The sequence below is a fragment of the Tympanuchus pallidicinctus genome, unplaced genomic scaffold (genome assembly GCF_026119805.1).
Source record: "Tympanuchus pallidicinctus isolate F22 unplaced genomic scaffold, pur_lepc_1.0 scaffold1, whole genome shotgun sequence".
NCBI classification, from domain to species: Eukaryota; Metazoa; Chordata; class Aves; order Galliformes; family Phasianidae; genus Tympanuchus; species Tympanuchus pallidicinctus.
The window spans coordinates 72,728,545-72,746,704 of NW_026294618.1; the positions used below are offsets into that span (position 1 = coordinate 72,728,545).

At 34.4% G+C, this 18,160-nt stretch overlaps 1 protein-coding gene across 6 annotated transcripts in view; it reads left to right on the forward strand.

The window, feature by feature from the left end:
* Positions 1-18,160, forward strand: part of RYR2 (ryanodine receptor 2) — a 341,086-nt gene that overhangs the window by 264,972 nt on the left and 57,954 nt on the right. For all 6 annotated transcript variants that reach the window (XM_052696134.1, XM_052696150.1, XM_052696179.1 and 3 more), the window contains 11 exons: positions 838-919; positions 1,664-1,794; positions 3,272-3,592; positions 4,903-5,143; positions 5,536-5,623; positions 7,134-7,226; positions 7,570-7,740; positions 8,619-8,678; positions 11,606-11,740; positions 12,932-12,966; positions 14,835-14,948. In XM_052696134.1, coding sequence (XP_052552094.1) covers positions 838-919; positions 1,664-1,794; positions 3,272-3,592; positions 4,903-5,143; positions 5,536-5,623; positions 7,134-7,226; positions 7,570-7,740; positions 8,619-8,678; positions 11,606-11,740; positions 12,932-12,966; positions 14,835-14,948 — 1,471 coding nt within the window. The remainder of the gene's footprint in view (positions 1-837; positions 920-1,663; positions 1,795-3,271; positions 3,593-4,902; positions 5,144-5,535; positions 5,624-7,133; positions 7,227-7,569; positions 7,741-8,618; positions 8,679-11,605; positions 11,741-12,931; positions 12,967-14,834; positions 14,949-18,160) is intronic.

An 18,160-nucleotide genomic window follows, 5' to 3' on the forward strand; every position in this document is an offset into this window, starting at 1 on the left:
ACTGTGTTACTTTGAACTCTCTTCTAGACTTTCCAAGCACATTATGTGTAAGTTCTGTTTTAGTTCCAAAATTTCATTGCATATTAGGTAAAAATTATGGCACTGTGGGATAGAATAGAAAAGTTGTAAAATAGAAATATGGAAAGAATTGGAGTGTTGTCCTTATTGATGGTACTTACATTATTGTGACACTAGTACTACATATTATACTGGAAACTCTTTTTTTCAAATAGATGTTAAGAGGAACCTCACATTTCCGTGATCGAAATGTTTTTAATTTTGAAACACGATTTGATGGAGTATTCAGAAGAACCAAAGGCATTAATTCTCTTTTTTATCCTATGTGTTGGTCTAAAATGTAAATTAAGTAGATGCTATTAACTGCTATCTAGGTCTAAATTTAAAAAATATGAACTGTGATTAAAATAATTAAATACATACTTAATGCCATTTTGTTTCCTCTGTGTTGTATTAAATGCACTGGTGTTACATTTGTAAATCAATCTTAAAATTATTAGGTTTTTTTATGCTCTCAGGAATTTTGGTTTGCCATGCAATTTTTTAAAGTGAAAGTGATCAAAAAAAACCTAGGAAAGATATATTGATACATTTTCTATAGCAATTAATGGTTTTGCGATTAGAAGTTGTTCCTACAGCATTGCTACTGCTATGCCATTAATTTCTACTGTGGCACTGAATGTTCAGAAGACTGTTTCTGTGTTTAGAGAATGGCTGCTATAGATTGTCCTTGATAGTTTAATGTCACTAATGCAGTTGTTGACAAAATAATTTTAATGAAGGCTTCTCTTGATACCTATCATTTTTCCATTTATTCAGTGGAAGATGTTCAAGTGTCTTGTTATAGAATATTGTCCAGTTTGTATGCACTGGGAACCAGCAAAAGTATATACGTAGAGCGGTAAGATGAAAAATTTTTTCAGCTATTTTTATTATCTGTATTTATATTCCGTTTAATGAATATAAGTACTCCAGAAAATAATACAGGGAGCTGTGGTTTTTGGAAACACACCTTGACAGAAAAAAATGTGCTCAGATGTTGAGCAGAATCTACAGAACTTATTGCATTATACTTAAAACATTATATTATACATTTGTCAAAATATATTACTTAATTCAACTAAAAATTACTGACAAAATAGTCTGATTTGATTAAAAGTATCGCATGATTAAGGTCCAACTGAGGAACTGTAAAAATATGACACTCAGTTCATCTGTAGTTTTTATTTTATCTAAGAAAAAGTTAATTTTATGACTAATACACTGATCATCATACTTGATCTCTTGACACATCAGTCTATTCAGTGAATTTTTTCTTAATTATAAAATCAGTAAAGCTGATAGGAATGTAATAGAAGAAATGTCATTATCATAATGATTTTCTGTTTTCCCTGCATATTCCTCACTTGCTTTCCACAAAGTAGTCCATCTTTGACCTTTTGTGTCATGACATTTAATTCATCTGTTAGCAGAGTTTGCTGTACTTTTCATTTTCTATTACCTTTTCTTGTGTTGATAATCTTAATTATATACAGACTTATCTCTTTGAGATGAGCACCTAAGGATAAACTGAAGACTGATTTACAACTGCAACAGAGTATATTCATTCAACAAAGTGTGTAACTTTAATGATGTTTATTAACAGGCAACGATCAGCATTAGGAGAATGCTTGGCTGCTTTCTCAGGTGCCTTTCCAGTGGCTTTTTTGGAAACTCACTTGAACAAACATAATATCTACTCAATTTACAATACCAAGAATGCAAGAGACAGAGCAGGTATTTTCATTGATATTTTCATTTTGAGATACTATACCCAAAATATGGGTATGACTTCAGAATCAATTTGTCATAAAGACTTTATACATTGTTAGCAGCTCAGGTATATTGTATTTGATGCTGAAGTTATATATTCTAATCAATAACTGTACCTCAGTTTTTGTATGCAGTATTGAATCCCTAAAACACACATACTTGCAATCAAAGTGAAATACTTTTGCCTGTATACGTAAAAAATAATAATAATAATAATAAAGTAAATGTATGACAGCATAGTATATAAGCTGTTTTTTCTTGTTGCAAATATGAGACTCAGAATAGATACATTCCAGTAGCACTCAATGTGTTTATTTTGTGCATATTTTTATGTTCCACTTTTGAAACTCTAGATATTTCTCATGCTAAACCAGTTGTGGAAGACCTTTGTGCCATTTTTTCCAGAGATAAACAGAAGTTACAATAGAAGTGTAGAATCCTACATGTGTGAATTGTAACACAGATTTGTATAATGACAGTGCATAAAATGCCAGCTTATAACAGCATAACTTCACCTGTATTTAAAAAGAAAGGCAGTTATAAGACATTTTTGGAAGAGTTATAGTATCTTACCTTATCTTATCTTGCAAACATGAACACCCATGTTTACTTACCTTATATATTCCAGCTCTTCTTATGTATGTAGAAAGGCAATAAGCTTTGTTTTCTTTGATTTTAAAAGACATTTAAATTTATTTTCCAAAATTGCACTTAATTGCATTTAATAAGGACACTAAAATGAGTTTGTAAAATCTATTTGAGCCTAGCTAAGAGAAAATAATGTTTTTGGAAAAATACTATATCTAGCCATAGTCTGTGTTGGTATGATTTTATTCACTGATTGTAGTATGTCAGACACTCATGAACTAATGGATGTACTTAAAGTTAACTGTACATGAAAGAAATGGCTAGCAGGAGAAAAAAAAAAAAGACAAAAAAACAGGAAATTGCAGATCCCTTTCAGATGAAAGAAGTGACAATTCGAGGAACCTGAAAAGTCTACCGTTATAATCAAAAATTCTTTTCCAAAAGTAATTTTCCCAAAATCTTTTCTACTTGGTATTTCAGGGAATGCTTTTCTTTTTCTATTAATAAAGCCATGTCCCATGTTATGTGTTGTGGAGAGATATTCATTATATTAATACTTTCTCAACTGCTCATGTTGACTGGAATTTTGAAATTTAATCATTTCATTTTTGAGGCTTCCATTTTTATTATAGAAAGATTTGTTATGGAAGCTTATATAGTCAGCTTATTGCTAAATAGTGTGAAAGCACCTATCATTTTATTTTATTTTTTAATTTTTCCCTTGGATCAGAAAGGCATAAATGAAATGGGAAAGAAAAAAAAAAAAGTGGTATTGAGTATCACTTGGAGAGAATTATTTCCTCTCTGTGAATTACTGTATTAATTTTATTTTATTTATTATTTTTTTTAATAGTTCTTAATTTACCTACTAGCGTAGAAGAAGTTTGCCCAAATATTCCTTCCTTGGTGAAGCTAATGGAAGAAATTGTGGAACTGGCAGAATCTGGTATTCGCTACACACAAATGCCACATATAATGGAAGTTATACTGCCTATGCTTTGTAGTTACATGTCACACTGGTGGGAGCATGGGCCAGAAAACAATCCTGACAAAGCTGAAGTGTGTTGTACAGCCTTGACATCAGAGCATATGAACACTCTGTTGGGTAACATATTGAAAATCATCTATAACAACCTTGGTATTGATGAAGGAGCCTGGATGAAGAGGTTAGCAGGTAAGTTGTAAAAATAAAAAGACAAATAAACATGTATATATAATTGGAATATATATCTATTTATATACTCTGAATAACTCCACATTTACCCTGTATAAGTATTAGAATAATACTTATATATTTGATTTATTTTTTTTTAAATATGAATCTTGACAACTTAGAATTACTAAGCATAAGGGAAGAATAGTATAAGCATAATAGTATAAGGGAAGAATAGTATGTATTATCCCTTAATAAATAATTAAAGAAATACATTAAAATGTTTCTTTTTCTCAAGAATATATACATACACATTCAGCAGTATGTTGAATGTAGCCCATTTTCACTATATACCAGGTTACCACTTCCAGGCATAGGAAGTTTCTTGTTCTTTATCAGACCTGGATCCTTCTGACATTTCTGTTACAATGAAATGTGGAAATGCCATTTTTTAAACATGGAATTACCTCTTTGTGATAAGACATTTAACTTTATTTTAATACAGTTTATTTATTAGTGTTGCAATCTTTAAGTAGAAGTCACAGTACATCAGTGTTGTAATTTCAGTTTTTCAAATAGCCTTATCATTTTTCAATACTTACTGTTGTAGCTGGTAACAGTTTGGATTCCTAGTCTGATGAGGTCTAGTAACATAATGAAGTCTAATGATAAGTTGGTACTGGATATATTACAAATGGTTTTCCACTAATGGACCCAGATGAAGGGCTAATTTATGTTGTAATTTTTATGAGTAGATTTGCAAAATATTTTGCTAACAGGTCTCAAATGATGGGTTGATGGATAGTTGAATCAGTCTCATTTCTGTCTATGCAAGCCTTCCATTGTCCTACTGTACATGAGAAATATGAGCAGGCTGTTTGAGTTGCTTTGTAAATACCTAGAACATCCTTTCCAACCTTACTTTAGTCAAGCTGAAAAACAAGGTGCAAAAGAGGAACTAATGTCTCGTAAAATTTCTGTGAACACTCTTTAGCTATATAGGTATCTACCCTTGCATTAAACCATTAAACAATTTCCACATTGTTCAACAAAATTATGCAGGTAATTATCAATATATTGCCAAAATATCTGTAAATAGGCACCTCAAGATTTATGATCTGTTAAATTGTTTTTTGCCCCCATAGTTACCAAGTGAATTGACTGTGTGAAATCCTGACCACATTTAATTCTTGGCAAAACTTCTGCTGATTTCAATGGGGGCAGGATTTTACTCTCTACTCTAGAAATAAAACACAAGAAGGAGGGAAAAATAAAGTTTTGTTCATATTTTGTGGCCAGCTGTACATTATAATATTGATTGCCTTAAATAGTGTTTTCCCAGCCCATCATAAGCAAAGCGAAGCCACAGCTCTTAAAGACACACTTCCTGCCACTGATGGATAAGCTAAAGAAAAAAGCAGCAGTGGTTGTATCGGATGAAGAGCATCTAAGAGCAGAAGGCAGAGGTGACATGTCGGAGGCTGAACTGCTCATCCTAGATGAGTTCACCACTTTGGCACGGGACCTCTATGCCTTCTACCCTTTGTTGATTAGATTTGTGGACTATAACAGGTATGTGGAGAGGAATAGGTTAATAAATCTCATAAAATCTTGTTTATTGATACCATATCTTATACTTGGTATGCCCACTATTGAATTAAAGTAGCTTTTACTCAGCCTGCAAATCTTAAAGTTGATCAAGCTGATGCTTTACAGCTCATAATAAACTAATAAACCTTTATCAGAAGAGGAAGAGTAGTAGGTCCAATATAAATGTGATAAGTTACAACTAGGTTTATAAGAATTTTAAGAGTTCTGAAATAGGACATCAAAAGTCGCTGCTACTAGAAAGGATTTGCATGCTTGGTTTTGATGGGTTTCATCCATGTAAAATGTTGAAAATGGTGTTCAATTATAAAGCCAATAAGGATCATCAACATTTCTACCCTTTTACCAATTTTTAGGGCAAAATGGCTGAAAGAACCCAACCCTGAAGCTGAAGAATTGTTCCGCATGGTGGCTGAAGTCTTTATTTACTGGTCAAAGTCTCATGTAAGTAATCTTTGGTAAATATATTTTAACGTAGTTTTTCCATTAGGCTGTCAATTGTATTATTTTTTTTATTTGAGAAAACGCAGTTAATTTCAGAGTTAAAAATGTAGCTGTGGAGGTAGTAATGACTTTATTTTTTTGATGCTTCTTAAATGTTGGCCTAGTTAGGGGGATTGATGGGTTTTTCTGAAGCATAATAACAAGGACTGGATGTTTTTTGTATATTGCATTATTATATAATTACAATTAAACTAGTTCAGGCCTATGTCCTTGCCATATTTTTAATCAGCTTCAAACTTGTTTTATCACCTGAGTAAATGACTGCCACATTAACAATAGTTGTCTTATTAAAGAAGAGGACATTTTGTTAAACTGTATAGTCTACATGCTTGAGCCTCTAGACAGAGGTAGAACAAAAATTACTTTGAAAAGATTCTCAATGGTGCTAGTAGAAAGGTTTTCTGTTTTCTGAAGGAAGTGCTCAGCTCTACTTATAGTGACTTAATTTGTGTTGAAGCACAGATTTTAATAAATGTACGTAATTCAATTATTAAGCATAGTTCTGTAGATGGATTACATAAACACAAGCCAGTAAGCTGGCATTCTAAGAGCAAGTAGCAAGTAAGAGCATGTAACATCTTAAAAGCAATCTCCAAATAAAATATTTTACTTATATGATACCATTTAATGTTTCATAAAGTTAAGTATCTCTTCTTACCTGCACTTCTACCAAATATAGAAACCTTGTTTCTCAAGTCTGATTTCTGTCATGCAAGAACAAAAGGTTCTGGATGTAAGATCTAACCAGGCACTATCACTGATGGTACAAAAATGAAAATGAAGTATGATTCATGCAGTTACTGGAGGAAAAAGAGGAAAAAACTCAAAATAGAAATGGACTAAACAATTTCAGGAATTTGATCTTCTTATGGACTCTTGTCTGCACTGAATTTCTTTTCTTTTTTGCCATAAATTCAGTTTTCTCAAGTTTCAGAAGGAAGATGCTTTATTTTTGCAGTTGTGTCTGAATTTTACTTTAAGATTTATTACAAACATTGCTGTACTCACTTTTCTCTGTAAATAGGAACTAGGTCACCAAATTATTTATGTATTCATAATTTCAGACTTTTATTTAAACTTACTTATGTATCTAAATAATATTGGGTCGTGTAATGCTAAAAATTGGAATGGATGGTTTTATTAGTAAAGGAAAACCTAAACAAACTTTTATAGTGAATTAGAGATTTTTGTCATGTCTGTTTCATACCCAGATAAATGTTTCCTTTTCTCTGGTGTAGAAAAATTGCAATAGCAACACAAAACTTTGAGCCGTGTAACCTAAATAAAACCAGAATTCAATGCTGTTCTTGATCATTCATTATGTTTTTCTGTCCTCGTCTTATTTTTGTGAATTTTATAAATTTCCAATTCATCTATATTTTTAATTTTATTTGGATACTCTCCTCATCTGTCATCTGTGCTTTTAGCTGAGATCTTCTGTGTGTTTCAGAATTTCAAAAGGGAAGAGCAGAACTTTGTGGTACAAAATGAAATCAACAACATGTCCTTCCTTATCAGTGACACCAAATCTAAGATGTCCAAGGTAGTGTAAATATTTGTTCTCTTTGCAAAGTAGAAGGAGACAAGAGAACTCCAGAGAAGCATTAGTATTATTACTTTAAATGTTATTTTTTGACCACTTGTAAGAAGTTAAAACACTGGGTTGAGAAGCAATAGGTAGTCATTTGAAAAACACAGTTGGTCTTTGAAGATGCTGGTGTGAAATATTTGCAATAATAGCTATTTAGCTGCAGAGGAAGTAGTGAATTTAATTTGTCAAGCCAGAAATAAATGTGAAGCTGTTAGCACAACTAACTGTTTAATAATAGATTTATTTAATATTTGATATGTTGTATTTTATTTTCCATCTTTGTTTTATACTGTAGGCAGCAGTTTCTGATCAAGAGAGGAAGAAGATGAAGCGGAAAGGTGACCGGTACTCTATGCAGACCTCTCTCATTGTGGCAGCACTGAAGAGATTACTTCCTATTGGTCTAAATATTTGTGCTCCTGGAGACCAAGATCTAATTGCACTGGCCAAAAACCGATTCAGCATGGTAGGTGCTCACATGGCATTTCTAAAAGAAGAATTATTTTACTAATGGAATTTTTCAGTTCTTTGCATTGCTCTCATTTTCACAGTATGGCACAAATACTATGCAATCTTTGTTTTCCTACAAGAGCACTTTGACAAATACTATGCAATCTTTGTTTTCCTACAACAAGAGCACTTTGACAGGAAAATGCTTGATCATGTTTCATACTAAACAATGTGGAACATTCATATTAATTCTACTTGATATGTAATCTTTTTCATTTTAATGTTGCTAACTAATATATAGTTAGAATTCTTATTCATAATAAAGGCTAATTTTGTTGTATAAAGGCACAGTGGGTGATGATAGCAGTAATCTATGCACTGTTCTCATATTGGAGGCAAAAAAAATGTTTGAACTTGTGCATGTTTAATTTCTAAATGATCAATAAATTGGCAGAAATAATATTCTTAAATTAAAACTGTTATTTCTTACTCTTAATTTTTTATACTAAATTGTTTTGTGAAGCTTACATTTGGAAATACATGTAAGAACTAAGCGTCAATTTCATTTGGTAAAGCTTCGTTCAAAGTTGTAGTGTGTTTGTATTTGTATAGATATGCATATGTATGAGACAGTATTTTTTTATTTCAAATGCAAATTTAGTCTGTTGAGTTGATATGAATAAATATGAGTGGTAGCATCCAAAACTTGTTCCTGTGAGTTTTGAATATGGCTACCTCATCCAAAAAGACATATTTCCAATGAAATTTTCCTCACTTTTCCTCATTGTTTTCCTCATTGTCAATTTTAATTATTATTTGGACTGAACCCAAGCTTAATATTTATACAGCACTGCCTTCCGTGCCTGATTCACATCATTTATAATTTCTTGACAGAAAGATACTGAGGATGAGGTACGAGATATCATTCGCAGTAATCTTCATCTTCAGGGCAAGGTAATTTATAAGTAGCTTTTATAATGATAAAATCTTTTTTCCATTGAATTTATTTATCGGTGCCATATGATAAGAACTTGCCTCAGTTACTTACGATAACTTGTAACCTCTTTTTCTTCAGTCAGGTAACTTTTTAATTTCTACATTTAAATGTTAGTTATTTAAGTGCTTATGTATGCACTTTGTAATATAGCCTGTGGCCTTTTGAATCCCTATGAACACAATTAATATGAAACTGGGCATGTAAACAAGGCCTATCACAGTTTAAGCTCTATCTTCTAATTATTTGTGATAGGATCTGCAAATGATGTTACCTTATATCAGTTTGAATTTAAAGGGAAAAGGAAGCTGCTACTTTTGCATATTCTGTAAAGTAAAAAATCATTATGTTCTGTCCCTTTTTTTTTTTTTTTTTATCTCATGGAAAAGAAAGTATTTTTGAAGCAGTATAGATTATTATTTTTTATTGGATTCCAATCTTAACTGACACATTTTCTTGTTGTAGATTTATAAGGATTGATTCTGATTTTCCTAAGTGTAAATGAATGAAAAATAGCATTCTTAAATGGAACAACACTGTATTTAGTTAGTTGGCTAACAAAGCCAAATAGCTTTTGTATCTAGCTTTATTTTCGAACTTCTCTTTATTTGATATTATATTGCTTTACTGGCTACGAAAACCCTGGTTTTGACCTGTATGGGAATGTTCTGCCCGTTTAATTATGGGCAGAACACAGCATTCCTAGGTTTTCAAAACTTCAATTTATTATTACATTTGTTAGCTTTATGTGGTTTATTATCTATTTATAAGTTGCTGTTTCTCAGTGGCTTGAAATGTATCTTGTCTTGAATCATTTAGTGCTAATGTATTCTAGAGTTCAAAGTAAAAACGTGTCTAATTTAATTATTTAAAGATACAGTGCCTAACATTAATTTCAGTACTTACAGTCAGTTACTCTGCAGTTCTCTGATGTCATTAGTATTTGGTCACCATTTCCTGTGACAGAATTGAGTAAACATCAGATACGGTCAGATATCATGCTTCCTGTTAAAAAAGACAGTGCTAATGTGCAATATGCATACTCTGCCCTTCTGCACATGATGCAGTTGGATATTAAAGAAATATAAGCTGAATATAGTTTCAGTTATTATTTAATGTTACTAGTTAATATGTAACTTTGTTGTAATGATGTTTGTGTAAGGCGGCTCTCAGAACAGAGGAACCTAACACTGTGGAAAGTCTAATTTTATTTCAAGGAGTTCTGCTAGCATAGCAGTAGTCTCTCTTCAAACACTGTTTTCCTGTTGACCACTTTGGTTTCTCACAGACACTGTGTTCAGTCATTTGCATTATATGTGATTTATCTGGATTTCTTCTTGCAAACAACATTTTTTAATAATCGTGCTCCTAAATCTTTAGCTATAAATGTTGCAGTGTCTATTTCATGCATTTGACTATCATTGTCTATATTTGTCTTCACCCTGTTTTTGTCTTTCCTTTCCTTGCATGCCTGCATGCTGTTACTCAGTATCGAGCCTTTTATTTCAGGAAATTCGTGCTAAAACTTGCATTCATTTTGACACAGATGAAGCTCAAGTCACCAAAATCTTCTTCCAGCCATTCTTATTCACATCTTGAAATGTCAAGTACTCATACCCTTAGAAAATTACCTATACAAAAAATCTGTACTTTCATAGAATGTGAGGAGTCCTCAGATCAAAAGACATCTCTCCCTGTGCATAAGAAGTCTTTTGTGGACTATTCTTCCATGATGATACAGTCAAATACTCACACAGATGTGGATTTGACAGTTATTAAGAAAAGGAAAAGCCAATAGGTGGAAGAAAAGACTGCCAATTGTAGCTTTCTAGGTTGTAATAAGCGACTATTGAGTGACTGTATAAGTTTGTAATCATTCGTGAAACTCCAGTAAATTGTGCATTAGAAGATGTTTTGTGGAGGTGAATGAGCATTATCGTCTCTTTTTAGACAGTAATTGACATCTGGATCCACAAAAATATTTTAGAAAAGTAAGGGCTGAGTTTAAGCCTTATTCAGATTCTTGGGGCTTAGTCTCCCAAAGTGGTCACTTACACCTAAACTGCACAGTCAGGAATTGGATCACTGGTCACAGCTCTCAGTAAAATGGTTACTGTATTACATTTGTCATCAGTGCCATTGGCACAAAAAAACACACATGAAATGTGTGTTTCATAGGTGTTGTATAGTAGGAGCACTGAGGAGACAAAATATTAAAAAAAGAAAAAAAGATGGGTAATAGTAAAATTAAGAGTCAGAGATCACTAAAATGGAGTAAAATATAAAGAGAAAAATTAGGAAGTGTTTTACTTCACACAGCTTTTTATAATTTGTAGGTCAATCAGCAAATGCATCTTCAATTCATTTTTCATAAAATAGCATTAATTTTTTTAGTAATCAGTAAAAATAGGATTTTCTAATAATTGAAAATAGTTTAAATGCAAAAAACAGATACAAATAATACTTATTTCCATGACTAATACTCAAAACTAAGATGCAAATAACAAGGCAACAATTTCTTTGTTATTTATTTTAGTAACTGGAAAGTCGCTGTATAAAATTCTATCTACCTCATATTTAGTACTTTTCCTTAGATAGTATATTCATCACTGATAATAGTTGGCCCATGATCATTTGCTCTTTGTATGATTATAATTATTTTAGTTCCTTGGAAAACTGTTAACAAATATTGCACAAATCAGTCTGCAGTTTTGTTTCTTGTGCTCTTCCAGTGAACATAGTGGGCATTCTGTGGATTAGCCATTTAGGGGTATGGCTCAGCAATATAAAGTGTTTCTTTTGTCCTTTCAAACAATTTCTGTGTTAATTGAGCTGTTTATCACTCTATTTTGAGCATTGGTTACGTGTGAAATTTTTTTTCCTGCAGCTCGAGGATCCCGCCATTAGATGGCAGATGGCACTTTACAAAGATTTACCTAACAGGACTGAAGATTCATCAGATCCAGAGAAGACTGTGGAAAGAGTTCTTGATATAGCTAATGTACTGTTTCATCTGGAACAGGTTAGGGATATCTTCCCAATTCCATTGCTTCTTATCCTAAACAAAACTGTTGTACTTTCACCTGACATATTGAGTTTTATATTCTTTTTTCTTTCATTTGATAGTTACTGTTAACATACTTTCCCTTGTAGTTTTTAATGCAATATCTTATGGTCGTATTAATCATGTAATAGTTTTTCAGCATCTCCATCATCATAACCATCATTTATTTGGAAAGGATCTAGTAACATCTGTGTTTCAGATTCTTTTTGGTGTGTTGCAGTTAGCAGGAAGTGATCACTAAATTGTCCCTGCACAAAGAAATGCAAGTAAAAATAAGATTACTGAAAAAACATCTTTTTTTCCCCAAGATTCTTCAGTTATCATAGAATCATAGAATCACCAAGGTTGGAAAAAACCTAAAAGATCACCCAGTCCAACCGTTCACCTGTTCCCAATAGCTCCTACTAAACCATGTCCCTCAACACAACATCCAGCCTTTCCTTGAACACCCCCAGGGTCCGTGACTCCACCACCTCCCCGGGCAGTCCATTCCAGTGCCTGACCACCCTTTCTGAAAAGTAAAAGTAAACTATCTATATATTTTGAAGTTGCATATTTTAGCTATATGAATTTGGACAGTCAGGTGATTTGATATACAACTTTTCTCTTGATAACTTTAGAGAGCAAATTCAGAGTGCAATTTACTATATACCAATTAGAAAAAAAATCTAAGTGCATACTACAAATCAAAGACTACTTGAAAAATTTAATTTTCACGTTTCATTTACTGCTATGTATTTTTCACTTTTCTGTGGTTTCAATATTTTGGTTTTTTTTTTGGTTGTTTTTTCTACTTTGCTTATTTATTTGTTTTTCTGTGTTGTTTTTTTTTTTTCCGACTATTAGTTTAGAGAGTTTGTCCCAAAGCTTCATTCCTCTTCTGTAGACAATTGCCCATGTGTATTTGTGCTTTTATTTTTTTTTTTTAAGATTTGTTTTGTTATATTTTCCTTTTTTCTCTTGCCAAAATTGATAATCCTATGTTTATTATAATGAACACTGAGACTGTTTCTATGATAATCTGAGGTAGTCCTTTGTTGTCCGCATACAGTCACTGACCTTATAGTATTTGCAAAGATCAGTACTTCAGCTATTTCTTTGTGTTTTCTTTCCATGAACTATTAATTTATTTGTTTTTATTGTTTTCAGAGATCTGCTTGTGTAGGCCGAGGCTATTTCTTCTGGGAAAGTATAGAGAATTTTATAGTTGTTTGTGAAGACATTACTAATTATCTAACTTACACACTTGGATTTGTCTGACTTCTAAATTGCTAGTACTGACTTTGTTGTGTGTTTGCTGTGATTACTTTTCTATGTTTTTTCATAACAAACTCATAACTTGGATTTTATTTTTTGAAAGGAAGTTATTTTAGAGTGTCACCATTTAATCTTACAAGTGCAATTCTCCAGTTTTACTGAATGCTTTGTGGCATTTTCAGTCTGTTTAATTAAATGTTTATTGTGTAACTGTGAATTATTTTTTGTATTTCACTAAACTAGTGAAGTTGTCTTTGATAACTATGTTTTCATGTTTGAATATTGAGTGTTTATACACGTTATCATCACTACATATTCTAAGACAAAATATTTCATTTTAATACAAGTGAGAATCACCAAGTCTTTCAGCTAATTCTAATTTCCACTGACTGTTCTGATGTTACTGGGAGTCAGAAAAGCTAATATTCCACTAGTAGAACTGTTCTAAAAATGAAGTAAAAGCCCCTCCAAAAAACAATCCTCTATCAATTCTTCACCCTCAACCTTATTGGATTGTGAAGGTTAAATAAAATCAATTTTTATTAATTTTTTTATTTTATTATTTTATTATTTATTTTTATGTTATTGTTTATTTTATTTTATTTTTTATTTTTTATTTTATTGTAATTATTTTATTATTTTATTATCAATTTTTAAGCAGAGGTGAAGTAAATCACAAAAACTATAAGTAGACCATTGAAAAGTATTGCATGGCTACAATCATTGTTCCCAGTTATTGAGTCAGGCTATGTACCTTAGCATGCTGTTGGTGTTCTGGACCACAGTGAGAAACAGATCCGTCATTGTATCTATCCTGTTGGGGCTGCCTACTGCCTGGTCCAGGATGTTATCCTCAGTGCATTTCAGGAGCCACATGGATTGCCTGTAGCTTGCCATGCTAATTTTCCAGCAGATTTCTAAGTGGCTGAAGTCCTCCAGCAGGACAAGAGCCTGCGACTGCAATGCCTCCTGTAGCTGGAGGAAGAAGGCTTTATCAACAGGCTCTCCTTGATCAAACAGCCTGTAGCATGCACCCAACCTCAAGGCTCCCTTTGCTGCCTCAGTCTCTAACTCTCACCCAGTGGCATTTAACTTGCTTATGGCCATTCTTTAGGGACAGCTCTTCACACAATTCCTTTCTCTCTCTTCCTTCTCTCCTTCTACATCTGTCCCTTCTGAACAACTTGCAGCTAACAATTGCCGCATTCCACTCATGGAAATCATCCCACCAGGTTTCAGTGATGGCAGCTGTGGTTTTCTGATATTTATATTCATGAAAGTGATTTAGTTCTAAGTAAATCGCTGTACCTAAGTCTCATAATATAATTCCTTTCTATTGTTGCTGGTCATGATAAACATTAGAAATAAAAGCTTGGTGGTGTTTAGAAAAATTCCCACTAGGCCACTGTGGAAGTGTGCACTCTATGTAAGGAGTTGTGTACAAAAGAAAGAAAGAGTGAAATTTCTTTGTACTAAAATGTAAGATTTCCTAACAGGTGGGATTGATGATAATACTCAATCTGAAATATCTAAGAATTAGGGTTCAGTAAAAAAGGGGAATATCTATGCCATAAAAGGGAAGACAGAGTTTGATTTGATGTTGTTTGAGTTGTTTTTTTTTCTTCTTTTTAATTTGTCTCATCACTTGAACTCCGTCTAGAACGCATTTTCCCATCTCTAATTTTTGTTATCTTTCCAATTGATTTGTTATCTAACATTTTTGTTGTTATTACTATGCTCAGAGAGTAGAGATACTGTGACATTGTTTATTTTTCCATATATATTTTATATAACAGGTTGAACATCCTCAGCGGTCCAAAAAAGCAGTTTGGCATAAGCTGCTGTCTAAACAGAGGAAAAGAGCAGTAGTTGCTTGCTTTAGAATGGCACCATTGTATAACTTGCCAAGGTAAGAGCTATATCTGCTCTATCATTGCCACCTGTGCTTATGTGCATATAATGCTATTTGGTAAGACCTAAAGGACGAAAAATATGCAAACAGTGCCTGAGAAGCTAAATAATGTACATTTTATGGTGCTTTCTTTTAATAGATCTCATTCCTTTCTCTAATACACATTCTGAAAAAAAATGACAATATCATTTTAAATCTGTGGTTCTCTACTCTTGAACTTGTTCCACCTTTTTGTCCTGTTATACTCTCTTTTTTGAAAAGTGGATGCCTTTCACAGGAGATAAATACAAAAATGGTCACATTGGGGTCACTATATTATATATATGACTGATATATATATATGTTAGGAGATGAATTTCCTCCTAAAATGTAGTACAACTATGGTTAAGTGGTTTTTAGGAATGACAGGCTTGAGATACAAGATGGTTGAGGCACTCTGTGTGAGAGAGCAATTGGAATGAATCAAGCTCTGCCTAAGGATGAACAAGTTGAGAGCTTATGAGTGAGAATCGTGGGGAAAGCTAATACAGGTGACACCATTGTGGGTGTTTACTACAGGCTGCCTGATCAAGAGGAGGAAGGTGATGAGCCCTTCTACAGACAGCTGAAAGCAGCCTCGTGATCCCGGGCACTGGTTCTTATGGGGGACTTCAATCATCCTGATATTTGTTGGATAAACAACACTACCAAGCACACACAGTCCAGCAAGTTCCTGCAATGCAGTGAAGATAACTTTCTGATGCAGGAGGTGGAGAAGCCAACAAGGAGAGGTGTGCTGCTGGACCTTGTTCTTACTAACAAGGAAAGTCTGGGTGGGGATCTAAAGGTTAGGGGCAGTTTGGGATGTAGCAATCATGATATAGTGGAGTTTGGGATCTTGTGTTGAAGAAGCAAAGCAGTAAGTAGGACTGGAACCTTGGACTTCAGAAGAGACAAATCTGACTTCTTCAAGAACCTACTTGGAAGTATCCCATGGGTAAGAGCCTTGTAAGGTAAGGGGACCCAAGAGAGTTGGTTGATGTTCAAGTACCGCTCCTTCCAAGATCAAGATTGATTCATCTCTAAGAATAAGAAATCAGGAAAAGGTGCCAAGAGGCTCACATGGAGGAGCAAGGAGTTCATGGTAAAGCTCAAATGAAAAAAGGAATTCTGCAGAAAGTGGAAAAGGGATCTGGTCTCTTGGGAGGAATATAGAAACATGGTGGGATGCCACAAGGAAGGTTAAGGCCCACTTGGAATTAAATCTGGCAAGGGAGGTCAGGGAAATGAGGCTTCTTTCAGTATGTCAATAGCAAAAGGAATATTAGAGAGAATGTGATTCTGCTACTGAATGAGATGAGTGCCCTGGTAATGAGCACTGAGAAAGTAGAGCTACTGAACATGTTTTTGCTTCAGTTTTTACTACTAAGACTGTCCCTTGGGAATGTAGATTCTGGATATAAGAATCTAGGGGTATTGAAGACTTCTGCTTGGTTGAGAAGGAATGATCACAGAGTGTCTAGCTGAAACCAACACACAAAAATCCATGGGCCCCAATGAGATACACCCATGTGAGCTGACAGAAATGACTTCCAAACTGCTCTCAGTCATCTTTGAAAGGTGTTGGAAAATGGAAGATGTGTCTGAAGACTGAAGGATAGCCAGTGTCTCACCAGTCTTCAATAAGGGCAAGAAGGAACTAGGAAACTGCAGGCCAGTCAGCTTCACCTCCATCCGTGGAAAAGTGATGGAACTATTTGTTCTGGATAAGGTTACGTCAGTATGGATTCACCAAGGGAAAATCATGCTTAACCAACCTGGTAGCCTTTCTGTAATGTCTTCACTGGCTGGGTAGATGCAGGATGGGCAGTGAATGTTGTATACCTTGACTTCAGCAAGGCAGTTGACACAATCTCCCATAACATCTTAGTAATGAAGCTTAGAAAGCATGGGATAGATGAGTGGACAGTTAGGTGGATTGAGAACTGGCTAAACAGCAGAGCTCAGAGGGTTTTGACAGGTAGGGCAGTCTGGTTGGAGACTGGTAACTAGTGGTGTTCCCTAAGAGTTGCTTCTAGGTCTGGTCTAGTAATCGTCATCAGTGATCTGAGTGAAGGCACATAGTCCACCCTCAGCATGTTTGCTGATGATACAAAGCTGTAAGGAGTGACTGATATGCCAGAAGGCAGTGCTGCTATTCAACAAGATGTAAGCAGGTTGGGGAGTTTGGTGGAGAGGAACCTTCTAAGATTCAACAAGAGGAAGTGTGGTGTCTTCACCTGGGGACAAATAACCATGTGCCTGACCTGCTAGAAAGGAGCTTCACAGAGAAGGAGCTGGGTGTCCTCGTGGACAGCAGGCTGGCCATGAGTCAGCAGTGTGCCCTTGTGGCCAAGAAGGCCAATGGTATGTTGGGGTACATTAAGAAGAACACAGTCAACATGTTGAGGGAGTTAATCTTCCCCCTCTACCCTTCCTTGATGAAGTCACATCTGGAGTTCTGTGTCCAGTTCTGGATTCCCAAAATCAAAAAAGGTTGGAATAATCTAGGAAGAGTCCAGTGGAGGGATGAGAAGATGTTAAGGGATCATCTTTTTTATGAGGATACACTGAGAAACCTGAGTTTGTTCAGCCTAGAAAACAGAAGGCTGAGAGGTGATCTCATCAACGTTTATAAATAACTAAAGTGTGGGAGTCAAATGGATGGGGCCAGGCTCTTTTCAGTGGTGTGCAACAGTAGTAAAGGGGACAATGGACACAAACTAGAATACAGGAAGTTCCATACAAACATGAGAAAGAACTTTATTGTGAGGGTGATGGAGCGCTGGAGCAGGCTGCCCACGGAGATTGTGGAGGCTCCTTCTCTTTAGATATTCAAGACTTGCCTGAACAACACTTTAGTTCTAAATCTACTGTAGGGAACCTGCTTTTAGCAGAGGATTTGGACTTGGTGATCTCCAGAGTTCCTTTTGAATCCCTGTGTTTCTGTGATTCTACAGTGTCTTTCAAGAGGATCTGTTCCAGGCACATAGGAGAGGCTCACTGGTCTGTAGTTCCCTGGGTCTTCCTTTCTCCCTTTCTTAAAAATGGGCTCTTTCAAGTCAAAAGGAACTTTGCCTGACAGCCGCAACTTTTCAAATATGATGGAGAATGTCTTGGCAACCACATCTGCCAGTTCTTTCAGGATTCCAGGATGCATGTCGCTGGACTTTGCAGAATTATACTTGTTC